We start from the raw sequence: 18,284 nt of genomic DNA on the forward strand, positions 1-18,284 counted from the left end.
ATAGCCCTAATGTCCGTCCTTGATCGAAAATTTAATTATATTTAATGTTCGTTTGGTCCCGATTAGTTTTATTACTCTTCAGTAATACTATCCTTGTTAGACTTTTCTGCCACAGGTAAACTGTAGCAAAAAGTACAAATTTAAGTGTATACCGGTTGTTTTACAGTAACCTTTCCATCTCAAGTATAGGTATCTATGTAAACTTTTTAAAAGTGTATCATTATTAATTTTCCAACTCATTAATTTTAAAAATCAGATGATAAAAATCAAGTAAAAATAAACAATGGACTGAATTTGCAATACCCTATAACTATATGAACAGTATATATATTATCGATGATAATAAATGAGAACTGTAGGATATTTCGAAATAAATTTCGAATTTTGCCCCAACTTCCTAGATCAGTTTTTTTTTATTTTATAAATACGTATTTCGACTACCAAGTAGTCAACATCAGTATGAATTAGCTAATCGTGATTACTCTTATTATGAATGTTACTCTTTGCTAACTTGGTTGCGGACTGCACAGTTGTACTTGGCAAAGCAGTCCGCCACCAAGTTAGCAAAGAGTAACATTTATAATAAAATTAATCACGACTAGCTTATTCTTACTGATGATGACTACTTGGTAGTCAAAATACGTATTTATAAAATACAAAAAACTGATTTAGGAAATTGGGGCAAAATTCGAAATTTATATGGACAGTGTTCGATATCAGTGCTTGCGTGCACACCTTTTACGTTCTAAGTACGCTATAAAAATTTCATATCTGTTTTCGCTTTGAGTTATTGTGATGACAGATGGACAAATAAAAATGAACTAATTTGATGAACAACCATAATACAATTTTATTTGTAACATCAATTTTTCTAAGCGTTACAAACTAGGAATTAAACTGTCCCCCACTAAGCTAAAACTCTTTTTTCAACTCTAATTTGTATTAAAAACCTGATTTTTAAAATTATTGAATTTAAAATTTATAATGAAACACTCACAGGAAGTTAACAAACAAATACTTAACATGGTGAATTTGGAACCACGCTGTATAACATACTTATCATTTTTTGTTGATTGGTTCAAAAGATTTTATACTGATTGAAATTTTACAAAGCACTCTTTGAATATAAGCAAAATATTTTACAAAGCACTCTTTGAATATAGCTAAATGTATAGCTAAAAGGAACATGATATCCGATTAACCTAAAATCAACTCCCCTGATTGTATCTGACTTGCTCTCTTCAACATGTAAGCGTTACAAGATTGAAAACTCTAAACGATTCTCTCTGGTATTTTTGCATCACTTCGCATATTAAAAACTTCACCAATAGATATCAATATCCTGCGAGAAACTACAGAAAAATCCATTGAACATTTGACTCTAGTACATTTTATCTATCTCCTACTCTTAATTAAACTAACTCTTTTAAAGTTTAAGAATGCTGGTTTTTTAACTGGCGTATCTCTCCCAGCTTGTTAATTTTCACTCCGAATAAAACACATTGAACCAATCTTTCAACCGTCTCTTGTCTATATTAAGCATCACATTTAAGTACCTATACCAAATGCTTACAGCCAAAATTTATTTATTCTGAGTCATACGGAATTTTGATGGGTAAGTAAACGGGGATAATAATTTAATTACTTACCTGTTAGTGGTTATTTGATGGCCTCCTGAAAGATTTAACCTATTTTTATGAGTATAAATAATAACGTCTCTTTGGTTTGGTATTTCGTTTTTGGAGTTTACTCGATCTCAATTGGCCTCTTATTCAACTAAAGGCCTGATTACTAAATTTATCAATGAATCTAGTGCCACTATTAAATTATGATTCTCATTCGATTCGAATTTTTTGTGGTTTACGAGTTTTAAATTATTACATTTTATAATTTCATTTAGGGGCTCATAGCCATTCAAAAAAATGACTTTTGTTCCATACTGTAAGCTCCAAAATAATAAAAGGAAAATTTTTTATGTACAAAAAACCTTTTTAACGATGTAAATAAAAATTTTCTTGTTCACGGCGTTGTAACTCTTGCATATAAATCGTTAATTCATCTTCTAAAGCGCCACGTTCCACATCTCGTAAACTACTATTACTAATATTACATGGCGTCAGACTTGATACACTCTCTTGAGATTTCAACTCTTGTGAAGAAGAAATTGCTCCATTTGTAGTGGGTAATGTTGGGTGTGATGCAGGTGGTGAATAGTATGTTCGATCATCATCGATATGCCGTCGAGCAATCGAACGAAATACACGCCATAATTTTCGTGTTCGACTACTTGGAGGTGTTACAATATTGCTACCAAAAATATCATCACGTTTTGTATTTTTGTTTTTTTTGCTAGAGCTTTTTAAATGTATGGACTCTTTTTTGCTGGAATCACGTGATAAAATTGTTAATTGAGTTGATTCGCTGAGACTTGTTGTAGACGGGCGACCACTTGGATGTGTACTCAACAAACATGGCTAAAAATGAGAAAACAATCTGTGTCAAAATATTTTCAGAATTTAAATCGGAAAATTTTTTAAAACGTTCATTTGAAGCGTATTTAAGTGAGAATAATTTGAAATTGTTTTTTGACGATAATATACTCGCAATTCCGACATAATGTAGATAAAATCAACCTATAGATTATAACCACTTTTACTGTAAGATTAGAAAAATTTTCATATCGCAATCATCGTTTATTATGACTATTCATTCAGTGGAATGTTTGTCTCCACTAAATATTGTGTCAATGATAACAGACAAAATAATATCTAATTACCAATTAATATAAATATCTGGATGACCGAGCTTCGCTCGGTTATTCGCCAATAGATGTCAGCAAGAGTCATATTTTTCACTTTAGACTACTCAAACGCCTCCTTTTTGTTATGTTATAATTTGCATTGTATTTCATTAACTACGTTATACACCAATAGATGTCTGATGAATTTTTCATGAAAAGACGGATAAAACGACATTTCTGATAAATGAAACCTAGCTAGATCGACTTATCGCCCCAAAAAACCCCTACATACTCATTTTCATGAAAATCGTTGGAGCCATTTCCAAGATCGTTGATATATATATATATATATATACAAGAATTGCTCGTTTAAATATATAAGATATTACCAACTAATATTAAAAAAAAACTTGAATTAAGAACTTCGAACATAAATATCTTCGTAAAGTTTCCGTATTTACTTTTCATAAAAATTACAATTTGACTAATGTTAATCGAAAATTTTAGACAATTGCAAACATAATTAAAGAACCAGTACCTCGTTCAAAGTACCTATATCGTATCCAGAAATTGGAAGGAACTTTTGAGTGTAAAATATTTCATTGAACTTAATTCTTATCGTTTCAATGGGTCGCATAATCCATATATTCTTTGCTATGAAACTATAATTTAACTTACCTGTTGATTGCTGTAACTGTTACATCGGGGCAAGGTACATGTACTGTTTCCTGAACAATCTGTACTGTGGTCGGATTGAATAATATTGTTGCTGTCACTGTTTCGTCCAGACACAGTGATTCGTCTAAACCCTCGTCCAGATCCTCCCTGCCCTGTACTACGTCCATTGTTAAAGGAACGGCTATTTCGCTTGTATTCTCCCGCATCTCCACCTGGAGTTTGATTGATGACGCAGCTGCTTTGGCCAATACTCGCGTTTTCGTTGATAGCAAGGCCCGCTGCTGCCATCCGCTGTTGGGATAATGCGGAGTATGATCGGCCAAGCATCATTCGCCTGCGTGTTTCCCGTGGCAAACAATAACAGCACCATCTCGAGAACGTATCCTGTAAAAGAATGCCTACAATTTAGATTACTTCTGTCCTACTAGTAAATTTTCAAATTTAAACTAGTTTTATATTTATTTTGCAAATCAATCTAGGTATGTCTCTGGGAAAATTTACAAGTGTATATAAAACATTTTTAAGATGGCTTGTTAACAAACTGAGAAAAAAAGTCTTATAAAATGTTATCAAATGAATATGCTGGTACACTGGTACATCCGAGACGGATTTTTACTGATATATTCCATAATCTCAAGACATCTAACACATTGTTTATCGACAATTCTCATTCACGTTTACTACGAGAAATATGATTTTTTTTTTGATAGTAAAATGTCATTTATATTAATCGCAAAGAAACCAAAATTGAAATAAGGTTCTAATAATTAGTGTATCTTCAGTTAATAGCTTTTCGAACACTCAACAACATTTTCAAACGAATTAGGTAAATGACTAATCTATAAACCATTTATCAACTTACTATTTTGAATTTTTATCATTAATATAAATCGTAAACAGATTAAATTTTCGACTAGAAAATGTTTCAATTCTAAAAGTAAGCCAAGGAAGAGATTAATATTATCAACCAACTAAATCAAATAATTTTAAAGAATCAAAGTATTCAATGAACAGATACAAATCTAAACTGTATCAATAAATAAAAGTTACAAAGTTGAACAATGTGTTTTTTATTTTGAAGTTACATTTCCTATCCCATGAACTAAGGAATTCGAATGGTTTGTCTAGAAGCAAAAGATATATATGTTTGGCTCTTATAAAGAAAATAAGAGTATGATGTAGTAGGTACCTTGCATACAATGTACCTTGAATCATTCTGTAGTTTCTCGGCGGATATTACAATATTCTGGACAGCATTTGTATTGAAATGAGGGTATTTTCTCGGTAGATATTTCTATTCGATGGACATAATTTTTATTTTAAATGAAGTTTTATTATAATTCAATTACGATGAAGAATAGTTGTCAATGTGGTTTTTTTTTCGAATAAACTAAAATTGAAATATTTTTGCAAAAAATATTGTTCTAAATCATACTGAACGAAAACATTGGTTATTGGTGAATAAGTTGTTATACCATGTTGTCATATAAGTTTTATACACAAGGTTAAAGGAGGGATATTGATAAGGTCTTATTTCTACCCCAGAATAAAGACAAAAACAAAGTCATACGATTTAATGTTTTCTTTATACATCTATTGTATGTGATCTAATGAAAGAATTTATATTTAGAAAAAAAAAAAACTACAATATATATATCTATTACGTGTAGGACGCCAAACTTTAGCTAAACTGTAAGGTATCCAAATTTTTGTTGTATATATGTATCGCGTTTATAATAACTAATAATTCGAATCGTTTTTTACTAATTCATTTTTTCTATTGGCCAGTCAATTTAAACACCCAAAGGTACAAAAATTCGCACCCGGCTGAAATTGGGTGTTTTGAATTTATCAAAACATCATCATAAATGAAATCTAAAAAGTCCTCATCGATCCGAGATGTGGAAAAAATTTACGCGGCTACAAAAAGAAGGTCACAAAAACAGGTTTTTCATTATTTTCATTGAAACGGTAAGTTTTATCATAAAATTAGTTCAGACGAAAGTTGTAGATCAGATAATGAAATATAAAAAATGTTTTAATACTTTTTTCCTAAGAGCCGCCGTTTCTGAGATATAACGATTCAAAAAGTTTGAAGAATTGTAATCGTCATATGATTTTATGGATGGAAACATGGCTTACATTGATAATTTAACAATATTTTCTAACTAATTCAAATAATCAAAGTAATTATGTGAATTTACAAATAAAAAATTTTATTTATTTAATTTCGTATTTAATTTTCACAATTTCTAATGCAATAAGTTTAATTAATTGCTGTATTTCAATAATTTTAACTGGGCATTGGAAGCGCTGGCGAAGATTTGATGGTCTCTACCATGAGCACTCAACGGATATATATATATAAGTTAAAATTGTATAATTGTCCATGTAAGTTCCGATAGAAATTTTTACTTGTATTACAGCTTCATTGATGAACTCTTCCAACTTTTTGAATCGTTATATCTCAGACAATTTTCGTCTGAGCTAATTTTATAATAAAACTTACCATTTTGCTGATAATCACGAAAAACCTGATTAGCACCTTTGATCATGATCATTTCAATTATGATGGTGTTTTGAATAATCCAAACAGCCAAGTGTGAATTTTTTACCTTCACTCATATTTTGTTATTCAATTTGGCCGGATAATTGTTACCGAATAATGGACCTTAATAGGGTATTATCGTTAGTCAAAAATAAATTATGAAATTTGAAAAAGTTAAAATTTATGTAAAAATATACTTAAATATTCTGATTTCGAGTCATAATAGCACATTTTTCTTTTAAAATATTAAAATTAAAAATGGTAATTTTTAAACTGTTTATCACGTGACCTAAAACGCGGGCAAGCCCTGCTGTGATGTCATACTGGTATGAGCCATAGACCATCAGTTAGTTCAATGTAGACAGCTGGCTATAATATATCCATAGATAAAAAGTATTTATATTTATTATAATCAGATGTCTATGAATATATCTGTCAAACTTATTTGTGTTATTTCGTGTAATGATACCGATATTACGTCATCAAATTGTTTAACAGTTCAAAAAGGTTAAAAATTTAATTTAAGTTTTTGGCAAGAAAGTGTGTGTATTTTTCCGAAATAAATTTTTGGTGGCTTTTTATTAGCAAAATCAACATTTTGAGGTACTTTTTCAAAAATATTAGAATACCCTATTGAAGTTTTTTTTTTTTTCTAAAAATATCTTTCATTAAAGCATACAATTTCTTTTTAGAATATTTAAATCATAAAATAATTAATGCATATCCTTCCTATAGCCTATACAATGGTGTTTTTAAGAGTTATAAGTCACGATCACATGTTGAAAATCATCAGACAAAATTGGTGGTAGCGCTAGGAACAATCGGGTATGTTACATATTACGTTGACTGTATGATATTGTACCATGGAAGCCACTTCATGTACCAGGTTGACACGTTTTTATCGATCGTTGTTTAATACTCCATTGTAATATGTTAAAATATGGCTTTAAAAACACCTATAGATTTTAATCTTGATTCTAGGTACTATATCTTCCCTTATACTCTTGATAGTTCTAAACATTTTCAATATGTGTTTGATTCACTCACGTTACATTTTTTTTAAGTACTTAAGATATATTTGTCCAATTTTTTATAAAAAAAAAAAAAACAATAATAAATAATTGTACCTACTATTCAAAAAAAAAAAAAAAAAACCTAGTATCGAACAATCCATTACATTTTTTATAATAAAATGTAAAAAAAAAACACTTAGAAACAACCTTATCTATAAAAGAAATTTTATTTACTGAAGGAAATACAAATTCGCCATTTTGTCACAAGGTTTGTTTTGACGTGAAGGTAAAAATAATTTCCAAAATTATTTACACGTTAAAATTGTTATTTGTTTTGATATCACGGAAGTGGATGTGTGTTGTTGGTATGTAAAGAAACCATCAACACTTTTATTCTAATTGTTATTAGGATAAAAGCACCCTAGACTCAACCTTGAAACATACCTAAAACACTTTCAATTAAATTACCTTAAACAAAAATCGGTTCATTCGTATGTGAGCTCGGTGAAAAAAATCGGGTCTGAACGATTCGTTTGTGGCATCGTCACTTCTAAATGGATCGAGTTTTTGTTTGTTTGAAAGGTAATTCGATCGAGAGTGTTACAGACATGCTTAAGGTTCGAGATTGAGGAACCGGACCCGATAGCAACCGGACCCGATAGGAAAGATGTGATGATTTTCAAATGGATGAGCAGATTTGCTTGAAATATAGCCACCAAGAATACTTCTTAAAATTACTTTTCAAACAAAAAATAAGACATAAAAATCCGTTTATCCGTTTAGGAGCTACGTTTCTACAGAAAAACACACAGATATACAGATTCAATGAGACGTTAAACTTAAAACAGCCTTCTTTGTTAGTCGGGGGTAAAATGATTTCTAAAGCGACCCTTAAACAGAAATCGTTGTGGGGAGAGGCCCCTGGCAGTCTACATTTCGGATTTCGAGATTCTAACCCTATTGCGTCAACCACCATCTTGAATTTCAGGGTGAATTTTTGTTTATCGAATAACTCGTTTATTTCCAACTCTACACGAAAAATGATCATAACCAAAGTTGTTTGGAATTAAATTTCCAATAATTTTGTCAATTTGCCCAAAATCGATATTTTTCGATTTAGACCCGAAAAGAGGGGTTGATATTTTGTTTATTGAATAAATAACTCGTTTATTTTCAATTTTACATGAAAAATAGTTATTAACAAAGTAATTTGAAATTAAATTTCCTATAATTTTGGTTTCTTATCAAGTTTTTTCCTAGGATCGATATCTTTCGATATTGATTGGCTTCGATATTGATGATTGACTCGACTGATAAGAAAAACAATTTTCTCTGTATAAGTACAATAAAAGCTTGTTCCTTAAAAACTATTATTTATTTAAGCTTTTAATTTAAAGTTGCATATCAATTTTTTTATATATTTATAATTTAAACGTATGCATATCAAATATGGGGGAAAAGATGAGAAAATTTGGGCATGCTTTCCTTTTGAGCACATTTGAAAACCAGGAAGTAAGTCAAATTAGACTTGCAATATTTGATTACAGACAGTAGCCGGGGTAAATCCAGTCTTTCCAATTTAAAGTGTTCTTCTATCCCTTACTAGTTATGAAGCAGAATGAGCTTTTCATTAGCTGTGTAAGTTTTTTAAGTATTTTTCTCGGTAAAACGAGTTTCGAACAGTATGCCAAATTATTTCAAATTCCATAGTAAGTATTTTGAAAAGCAAAAAATTTCTAGCATAACCAGGTCTCTGAAATATTTTACAATAGCATGTAAATAGATATTTTCTTTTAATAAAAACTACGCAATATTGTGTGATAGAATATGTTTTCTTTTGAAAATGTGATATGTATTCATCATATATTTAGGTTTTCTTTCAATTTTTTCTTTCATTTAAATTTAATTCTGGTGAAATAATTTGAGATTATAAAAAAAAGAGGTACAGTGTACCCACGGTAATCCAGCATACGTTTTACAAGGCGGTGTCGAATTATAGAATTTAGCGGACTATAGAATACTTCCACAGATTCCAAAAAGTTTGGAATTTTTGAAAAAGATTACCTTCTTATTCGATAAATTACATATCAAAATGACTAGTTTTTAACGATTTTCTACTTTCAGATTTTCTACAAACTACAAAAAATTATTATTATTATTATTATTATTTGAATTTTATGCTGGTAATACCTTAAATTACTATTTATAGAGATATTTGGGTACTAAACAAAGTTATAGAGAGATAGCAATGATACCTACCAAAATGCCATTACTCCGTTAGTTAAAGCATAAATTTGTAGGAACTATTTGCTAATAATGAATAGACTTGGGTTAGTTAAATATGGAAGAAATGACCAGACGTTAAACAATCATTCACCTGAAAGCTAAATCTATAGTTTTCGATCTGTTGTATATTACTTCATATTATCTAACATTGATGCCTGAGATATTTTCTCAAAATAACTGAAGCTGTAAGCTCAGATGTATATACAATTCAGTGGCGTGCACGGACTTTTTAGGCAGGGTAGGCAGAAATTTTTAAAAGCTACTATATAATCAAAAATACTGCATGCTGGTTTTGGTTCATCGTAGATTGGCTGATCTTTAAAGATTAGAATTAAATAATAGCAGTGAAAAGATGGTGATGTGAGTATACGGACTTTTTTCAAAGGTGAGATATTTAAGGGGAGGTTCTATGTGATTTTCAGATTGATGGTGTATTTTTACAGCCGTAGAAAAATTATGAACATTGTTTTTACCGGTATCGTTCCAGATGGTTTTATTGTTGGCAAACAGTAGACAAGGGAAACGAAATAACTGATTTCTGTGTTTGCAACTTCTCAGCCAATAATATGAATCAGATCGTTTTGTGTTGAATTTACGATTGACCTTACCTTTAGTTTGTATTCATTGCAAATTCGGTGTACAACGATCGTTCACGATCAGTTTTTTGTCATCGAGAGATAGTTTTGAAAACGCAATTTTTTTTTTTGTATACACACACCATTTGAATTTGAAGTTTGACAGTGCATATTATCCATTTTTCTCTATTAGCAACGTTAAAAATCTTAAACACCTGATAATAAAACCACAAAGAAACCAAAACATTCAATATCCTACTCGACTCAGTATAAAAGCAATGAGACGAAAATAATATTGCTACTAATCGTTATAAATTATGGAGATCAACTCCTACAAAAGAATACAAAAACCTACAAAAAACGCATTAAAAACCACCCCAAGCCCCTGGCGAAGGTTCTGAAAACACCACAGGATTTACTTAGATCCGCATAATATAAAATAGGATGTGACATACAGTCACATACCGAGCATGCCATGACATGCATAGACACACATAATATTTATTGTTCTAGCACGGCAACAGATTGTTGTAAAATATATTAAATTAAAAAAAAAAACAACTGATCAACCAAACTTGTAGTGTAGGTGTCTTTAAATGAATAAGAAACGAAGCTACTTCGGTAAATGTCGTAGTTTTTCGTGTTGTAAAAGACACTGTCTTTCTATCCGTTTTCGTGTAATGCATTTTATTGTATTTATACGAACACACACGTATGACTATGAGTGCACACATATACTTTCTGTCTATATGTAGTGTACGCCACTGATACATCTGAGCTTTAGGTATTCCTCCATCTGATGGCTTTATTGGCTCTGTTTATCCTTTTAAACCCAACAACTTTTGTATGAAATATTTTTTTAGTTAAAATAATTTTCCCAGATACTGGCTTGTATCAAGTTATAAAAAAATACGTTGTAAAGGCCATTAAGGTATTTCCAGCATGGTATTTGCAGTTTCTATGTTAAAGCAATGGTACAATTTTTTTTTTGACAGAATTTAACGAAAAATTAAATTTAAGAATTTAATAATGCTTACTATTAATTCCCAAAGTTTCAGAAATTTTGACCGTTTAAAATGGGAAATAATTATGCCAACGTCCCAATTTCGATCAATTTACGTCAAAATTAATATCTCGAAAGTGAAAATTAATTTCTAAATTTTTTTTTTAAAATTTTATTGTATAAACATTTTTTTCTACTTTTTCTTCAATATATAATAATATCATAAAAAATAGTTGGAGAGACCGGACATTTTACATGCTTTAAATGGGACATGACCCTCAAAATCGCGAACTTTGTCTTTAAATATCTCGCGATCTAAACGGTCAAAAATTATGAAATTTTAGGAATTCATAAATAAAGCTATTATAAACCCGAGAAAAAAAATTCGGCCAAATCTGTCGAAAAGTGATTTCATGCTGGTACTACCTTAAATAGTCTCGAGACCAAACTGAAAGCATTACCAAAAATTAGAAATTTTGTGTTTCAATTAATGAGTAGGTACTTAATGCGTCTTCTGTTAAAATTGCAAATGATTCTTTTTACTGTTTTCGGCGAAATTAATTATTGATTTTCTCAAGCTTTTCTTTATAAGGGAAACTTATTATTTAAAGGAAAGGAAACTTTTGTTTAAGCCAATAAGTTTTTAAGCCAATAAGTGCGTTTTAAAACGTTTCCACTTGTTATAAATATTTTTTAAGTATTTAATTATTTCATTATGATACAAAAATTAAGAATTTTCTCTGTCGAATTATTTAGTGATCGATCGAGCATGCATATATAAATTCATATTACTCAATTTTATCATTTTAATTTATAATATTATAATGATCAAATTATAAAATTAAAAGTCTATGAGAATAACATACAAGTTTTTTAATATAGAATGGTCTCGCCTTAAAAGTTCTCTCATGAATAAGAAGTTTTGCTTTGAAAAAAAATACGCAAATTAATAATAAATTGAAATTCAATATTAATAATTTATTTGAGAAAACAATACATCAATTTCATTTGATAATTTTAAAGTTCGTGTTTGTAGGTATTTTATCATTACTACTAACAGTAAAGTTATTTTGTATTAAACTTTCTTATTAATGGTATCTAACCCTTTGTTTTCAACCTGAGCATCAAAATTATTTTAATTATGTCTATATATTTTGAAAGTATCTATACAAATGTTACAAAACCATTGGAAAATGCGTGTATACGTGCAAATGATCCTACTTTAAATTTAAGTTCTAATTGATTGCATTGGATTTGCAGTTGATTTGCCGCATAATAAAGTTTTAAGGACGAAGACATATATATTTGAATGAATGCATTACCCTTATTATTTAGATTATTAAGGTAGATTTATAACATTAAGGTAGTACGAGCGCAAAGACAAGTTTAGACTTGTGGTTGAAATTATTTGTACTTTATTTTCTTTTGAAGATAATGATTCTTTGATTATGAATTTTGTTATAACTTCATAAATGTAGCCGAAAAATGAGAATTTTTCGATCAATTTCGAAAATCTGCCTTGGATCTCCATTTTCAATATCCAGATGTCGAAAATTTTATTCTTACTTTTCGTATGATACTGTCAAGTTACTTATAACATAATTCACCATCAAAATTGAAAATATATACATTTTTTAATTTGTGTCCCCACTATCGTGCTCACACATTCTTAATTAATCGGACACAACGGGTTTTTTGTTTTGTTTTCAATAATTTATTAAGGTTTTAACTTTAATTTAAATACTTTCTTTTAATTTCCACCGACTAGTCTTGGAGAAATCTATGAAATTATATCATCCATCTGTCGCTTTCCCATAAGATCAATGTTAAGTATGCCTACTTTTGAAGTCATTTATTTATTTTAATTATTGCGCAACCCCTCCTAAAATTATCAGAATTGATTAAGATTAAGTCCAACTTCATATAAAAAAAGAATCAATCCTTTTATTCAATGTTGCCCTGGCGCTTGTGCATCCTTACTAAAATGGATATAATATGCAAAGTATTAGCAGACGTTTTTACTTAAAAATTTGAATTTTATCGTTTAATAAAAAAGAATAAAATTAGTTTAAATAAAGATATAATATAAATGAATACAATAATTTACTGAATCAGAAAATTTTATAATTTGCCTTCCAAAGATCATATCCAGTACAGTTTGTTAATATTTCTTTTCAATACTACTTGTGAAGTATTAACATTAACTTGGGACTTGTTAAATATTAATAACTGTAAGACATAATTCAGTAGCGTATTTAGGAGTCATCGTTGAAGGGCTAACGGTCATAAAGGGGAATTCAAATATTACGTAAACAGGATTACGGGGTGGGGAGACTCGTTCGTAGTTCAATTTTTTCTTACTTTGCTGGCGCGAGGAATATCGAATATTATAATTCATACGTAAAATAACAAAATTTTTCAAAACAATATTTATAATTTTATTTAAATAGTTTTTTTTTGTATTAGTTTTTTGTTTTAGTACATCAAATTTCTTTTCACATTTCTTACTAAAAATAAATATGTTTTTTAAAAATTGACTTAAAATCAATTCTTGGAAAACAATTGATTTTGATAGATATATAATAAAAGTTTAGACAAAATCATTATTATCATTTAGAGTGGAGTTCATAACTTTTTTTTTAGCATCTACTGCTGGGACGGTGTCTAAAAATATTGAAAGTTTTTTATGTAATACTTGAATGACCCCTAGACGTTGGATGTGTTTAACATATCTGTATAAAATATCAATTCCCAGACTATTTCAACTTATAGAATTGATAAGAGACAAAAAAAAAAATGTTTTTTAAAGCAGAGTTTTGCGTTTCTTATAAACATTTCTGCCTTTAGTCAACAGTCAATAGTATAGGTACTAACCCAAAAAAAAAATTAACATTAGCATATTTCGACTACAATGTAGTCTTCGTCATTATCAATAAGCGAATCGTAATTATTCTCCTGAGTGATGTTACTCAGTCGCTAATTTGGTGACTGTTTCACGACTATTTTCAATTTTCAAATATTTTATTATCGTCGTTAATACTTACAATCTTCAAACCAGAGGGACTTGAAAGCTAATGTTAAGTTAAATAATAAAAACGATTTTCATAATAAAAGGCGACCCCTTCTCTTTTCTTTGTCTTAATTACAATAGTTCATTTTTAGAATATATTTGTACAAAAATTTTAATAATCAACTTAATATTTGAGTCTAGAAATTTATAAAGTTACTTTTTAAATGAAAGTTTTAAGTGACATGTGAAATCATTAAGAAAAACGATCAAAGGTGGTGAAAAAAGAAAGCTCTTCGAAGTAATTTTAAATAAATTAGATTTAAACATAACTAACTTTTATTTTTCAAATGGTATACGTGGTTGAAACTTTTTCTTTCTTTATATAAGTCTTCAGAAATGGTAAGAATTTTTCTCATCACGAGAGTAAAGGTTTAAGGAAAAAAATATTAATTTTGGATATTTTCGGGCTTGTTCTTGTAATTAGTTTAATATAAGTACGATCAGTAAATTAAAAAACTTGTTGTAGAAATTTGCTGAAATTAGTTCAAATTAATTTAATTATTTAGATTATTCTCGGCTCTAATTTTTCACTCTCAAATGTCATTCAATAATAACGTAATCAACCTATTTTTAATTAGCTAGTCCATTAAAAAAAAATTTATATAAAATGATGTTTGGTTATGATGCACAAAGTCAAAGAATTTTTGACGCGCGAAATATTTGACGCATGTTTAAACGCGTGAGCAAATCTCCCATCACGCTTACATATTTCCGAACAGTTGACGCGAGTGCTGACGGATGAATAATTTTTTGTAGTATGTATTTTGCAAATGTCAGTAATACATAGTCTGCTAACTCTCTTAAGGATGTATGAGCATAGTAACAATAATTGATTTAAATGCTCAAAATTTTTTTATAGGTAGATTTTTACTCAAAGAATATGTGGTTAAAATTTCAGCTTAGGTATCCATGCAAATTTTTAAGAAAAATATCATTGAAAATCGATATAAAATACATTTCTTTTATGGAGAAATCTTAAAAAACGATATATTTTGAAAGCTTTTGATAATTTTCACTTGGAACGAATGAAATCAAAATAAAAAAAACTAAGAAAGTAAACATATTAGCTAATGGCATAGAAAAGAACCAAATGTATCCATCCATATAAAGGATATATGAGCAGGGTAGATTTAGGGTTGAAATTATTTTTTAACTTTGATGATGAATTTTAGTATATCTTTATGAAAGTAGACGAAAAATAAAAATAAAATTTTTCGATACTTGCCTTGGTTTACTAACTATCAAAATCTGAATAACTAAACAAAATTTTCAATTTTCGATATTTTGAAAAATACGACAGATAACGAAAAATTATCGAAAATATCAATTTTTTTTATTTGTGCCCCCACTACCGTATTCATACATCCTTAATATTAAAATTTAAGCCAGTTTATGTCGTGCATATTGACATACTTACTGCATTGATATGTGCTTATGAATGAACAGCATAAAGTATAATAGGATTAAAACAATTGGGTTTGCTTGTACAATTATTATTATGGAACAAAAACACTGTTACCAAGTTAAAAGCATCATTGGGTATTATTTATTGGGTATTATGTCGCAGCCAACTAACTTAATTGGCCGTTCACTTAACAGCCCAGGCTTATTACGAAACAGCGCTGTTCAACTTGCGGCCTGAATGACATTCAGCTATAGCATCTAATACAACATTTAATGAACTACCTGGCTGATATTTAGGCCATTCGTAAAATAGGGTGAACGTTTGACAAAAAAGATGAAATTTCTGACGTTAGATATTGTATATTTAAGTGATATAAAATATAACATATTGTTATTTGGAAAGCATGAGATCAAATAGGGTAGCTCAATAACAAACTACACATTTGCTTTACAACTTTGTTTTACAACAAGCACATCTATTATTGCGACACAGATTCACAGCAGGATTACAAATATATTTTAAGAATCCCTGTCCATCAAAAGGTAACTGTTCTACCGAAGATTCACTCAAAAAAAGTGGACTTTCTGAAAGTTCGTCGCCCTTTCTTGTACCTGAGTACTGCAATTCTGGTCCTGAAAACCAGTTTTGAATAGAATTTTTTTTTGCATAAACTTAATTAAATTATGAGAAATAATAAACAATATTGGTTCCACCCGGCGGAATATTCACAGTATATAGATTTCAGCGCCAGAAAAAGGAACTAAATAGTGATAGAAAATGCAACTGAACTTAAATGACTAGGCTAGGCAAGTAGTTAAACGTTATCCATCTAAGTCATTTGTCTAGCTGATTGAATAACTGAATATCGATCAGGTAGCTAGGTGAACGACGCCGTTTAGTAAAAGGGCTAGACCCATAATTGATCGACTAATTAACCAAATTGGCTACGACATATATAAGAATAGATAGCTATTTAGTTGACATTCGTATAGAACGTGGGATCGTATCTATTTAGTTAAAGAGACAGCTGAAATATTTGAATCATACATAAAAATAGTTCACAGTAAATAATTTTCATTGATCACACATTCGAAATTTTGTATGTAGCTTGATGTCTCATTATGATTAGACTGAAACGGATTAAGCCAACGTGGTACTTGTAGCACATTCTATCAACGAGTGTAAGGTTTTTTTTTAGTCATCGTAAATAAACCACTTGGCCAAAAATTTTTCTACTTCGTTCCACTTTCCTTCTATTTGTCCGCCTTTTCTTAGTCTTCGTAAATCTACTTTGGAAGGATGAGGAGGGTTTTGGTAAAATTTATTTACAAATAAAAAAAGAAAATCTTTTTTTAAAATTTCAATCAGTCAATCCCTTGCAACATGGCTAATCCATCACTAGTCTGAAACACATTCATCATCGAAAAATTATCGAAAATTTTTAATTTCTCTCACCAGCCCTGATTTTGAATTGCGTCACAAGCTTCATGAATAAAAAATCAAAAAAAAATATTTTTCGCGCTGTAGACAACGGCTTTCTTGTTTTATCGAGTATCGGACAAAATTATTTTGGATATATTTTTATTAAGATAAAAATTATGGATATTCTATAATTATCAATTCATTGTGTAATTGAAAGTTTCAGATACCGTGACGCAAAGTAAGTTTTACTGATGCATACTGCATACTATGAAAACGTAATTTTCATAAACAAAAACGATTTTATAATGAATTTATTTGATTTAATATTGTTCATTTACGTGTCCTTTGACAAAGTACTACATAATTATATGTTGTTTAGTCTTTCAGGTCTATTAAGCTGGCTAACATTGAAACATCCTGATATATTATAAATGTGAAATTTTGTGAGAATGAATGAATATAACAAACTAATCCTGATATATTATAAATGTGAAATTTTGTGAGGAAGAATGAATGTATCAAAATAATTATAACTGCTAACCCATAGGTTTTAAAATACATGACATGTCACATTCGAGAGTTACAATAATTCGGCTATTTTTTTATTTACTGATTATACATATATTGACTATGCTTGCCTCTATACATAATTTAACGGTTTGTTTAAATCATTCTAACCAATTTGAACTAATTGCTATCCCTATATGCTTATATAGGGATATATTATAAAATTGAAAATAAGGATGTTTTGTTTGTTTGTTTGTTACGCTTTCACGCAAAAACTAATGAATGAATCTGAACGAAACTTAACAATAATATATCAAAATAACACATTAGCTATTTATAAATATACTTAAAAAACAAAAATTAAATTTAATTTGACATTACCATAAATTATAGATTTCTGTAAGAATAGTCAATGTAAAACATTTCATGGCCACCTTTTCTGACATACTCAATGAATTATGAAAATTTTACATTTAAAAAATAGAAAACCGTACACCGTAAATATATTTTACCGGAGTAAAACAAACCCTACCATTATTTTGAGTGTTATGGAAAGGGTATAAGTGAGATCATGAGAGGAGAAAGCTATAACACGGTGTTCTTTATCAATCTTTACTTTTAAACAAAGCGGGTGGGTATCACGCCAGTATTTTATATGTTTCCCTATAAATGTGTGTTTGATTGTTAGTTTGTTTGTTACAATTTCACGAAAAAAACTACCGAATGAATTTGAGTGAAACTGTAGAACAATATAGCTAATACATCTGAATAATACATGAGCTATAATTTATAAAGATAGGTATATTTAAAAAAAAAATTTTTCTTTATTTAATCTGGCATTTTACTGCTCCATCTATGATCATCATTTTGATCACCATTTGATCACCATAAATTAAAAGATTTCTGTAAAAATTTAAAATAATAAATGTCAACCAAGTCATGGCCAACTTTTCTGATATACTGAGCATATATTTTAGCTCTGTAAAACAATCCCTGCGAGTGTCATGGAAGGAAAATAACTGAGATCAAGAGAGGTG

General features: G+C 29.3%; 1 protein-coding gene across 1 annotated transcript in view; it reads right to left on the bottom strand.

The window, feature by feature from the left end:
- Positions 1-942: 942 nt before the first annotated feature.
- Positions 943-18,284, bottom strand: part of LOC123305999 (pyrokinin-1 receptor-like) — a 125,953-nt gene continuing 108,611 nt past the window's right edge. Inside the window, exons 3-5 of the mRNA XM_044887863.1 lie at positions 3,419-3,802; positions 2,024-2,474; positions 943-950 (exon numbers count right to left, since the gene is read on the bottom strand). Of these exons, the coding sequence (XP_044743798.1) occupies positions 943-950; positions 2,024-2,474; positions 3,419-3,802 (843 nt within the window). The remainder of the gene's footprint in view (positions 951-2,023; positions 2,475-3,418; positions 3,803-18,284) is intronic.

Source organism: Chrysoperla carnea, chromosome 1, assembly GCF_905475395.1.
Source record: "Chrysoperla carnea chromosome 1, inChrCarn1.1, whole genome shotgun sequence".
NCBI lineage: Eukaryota > Metazoa > Arthropoda > Insecta > Neuroptera > Chrysopidae > Chrysoperla > Chrysoperla carnea.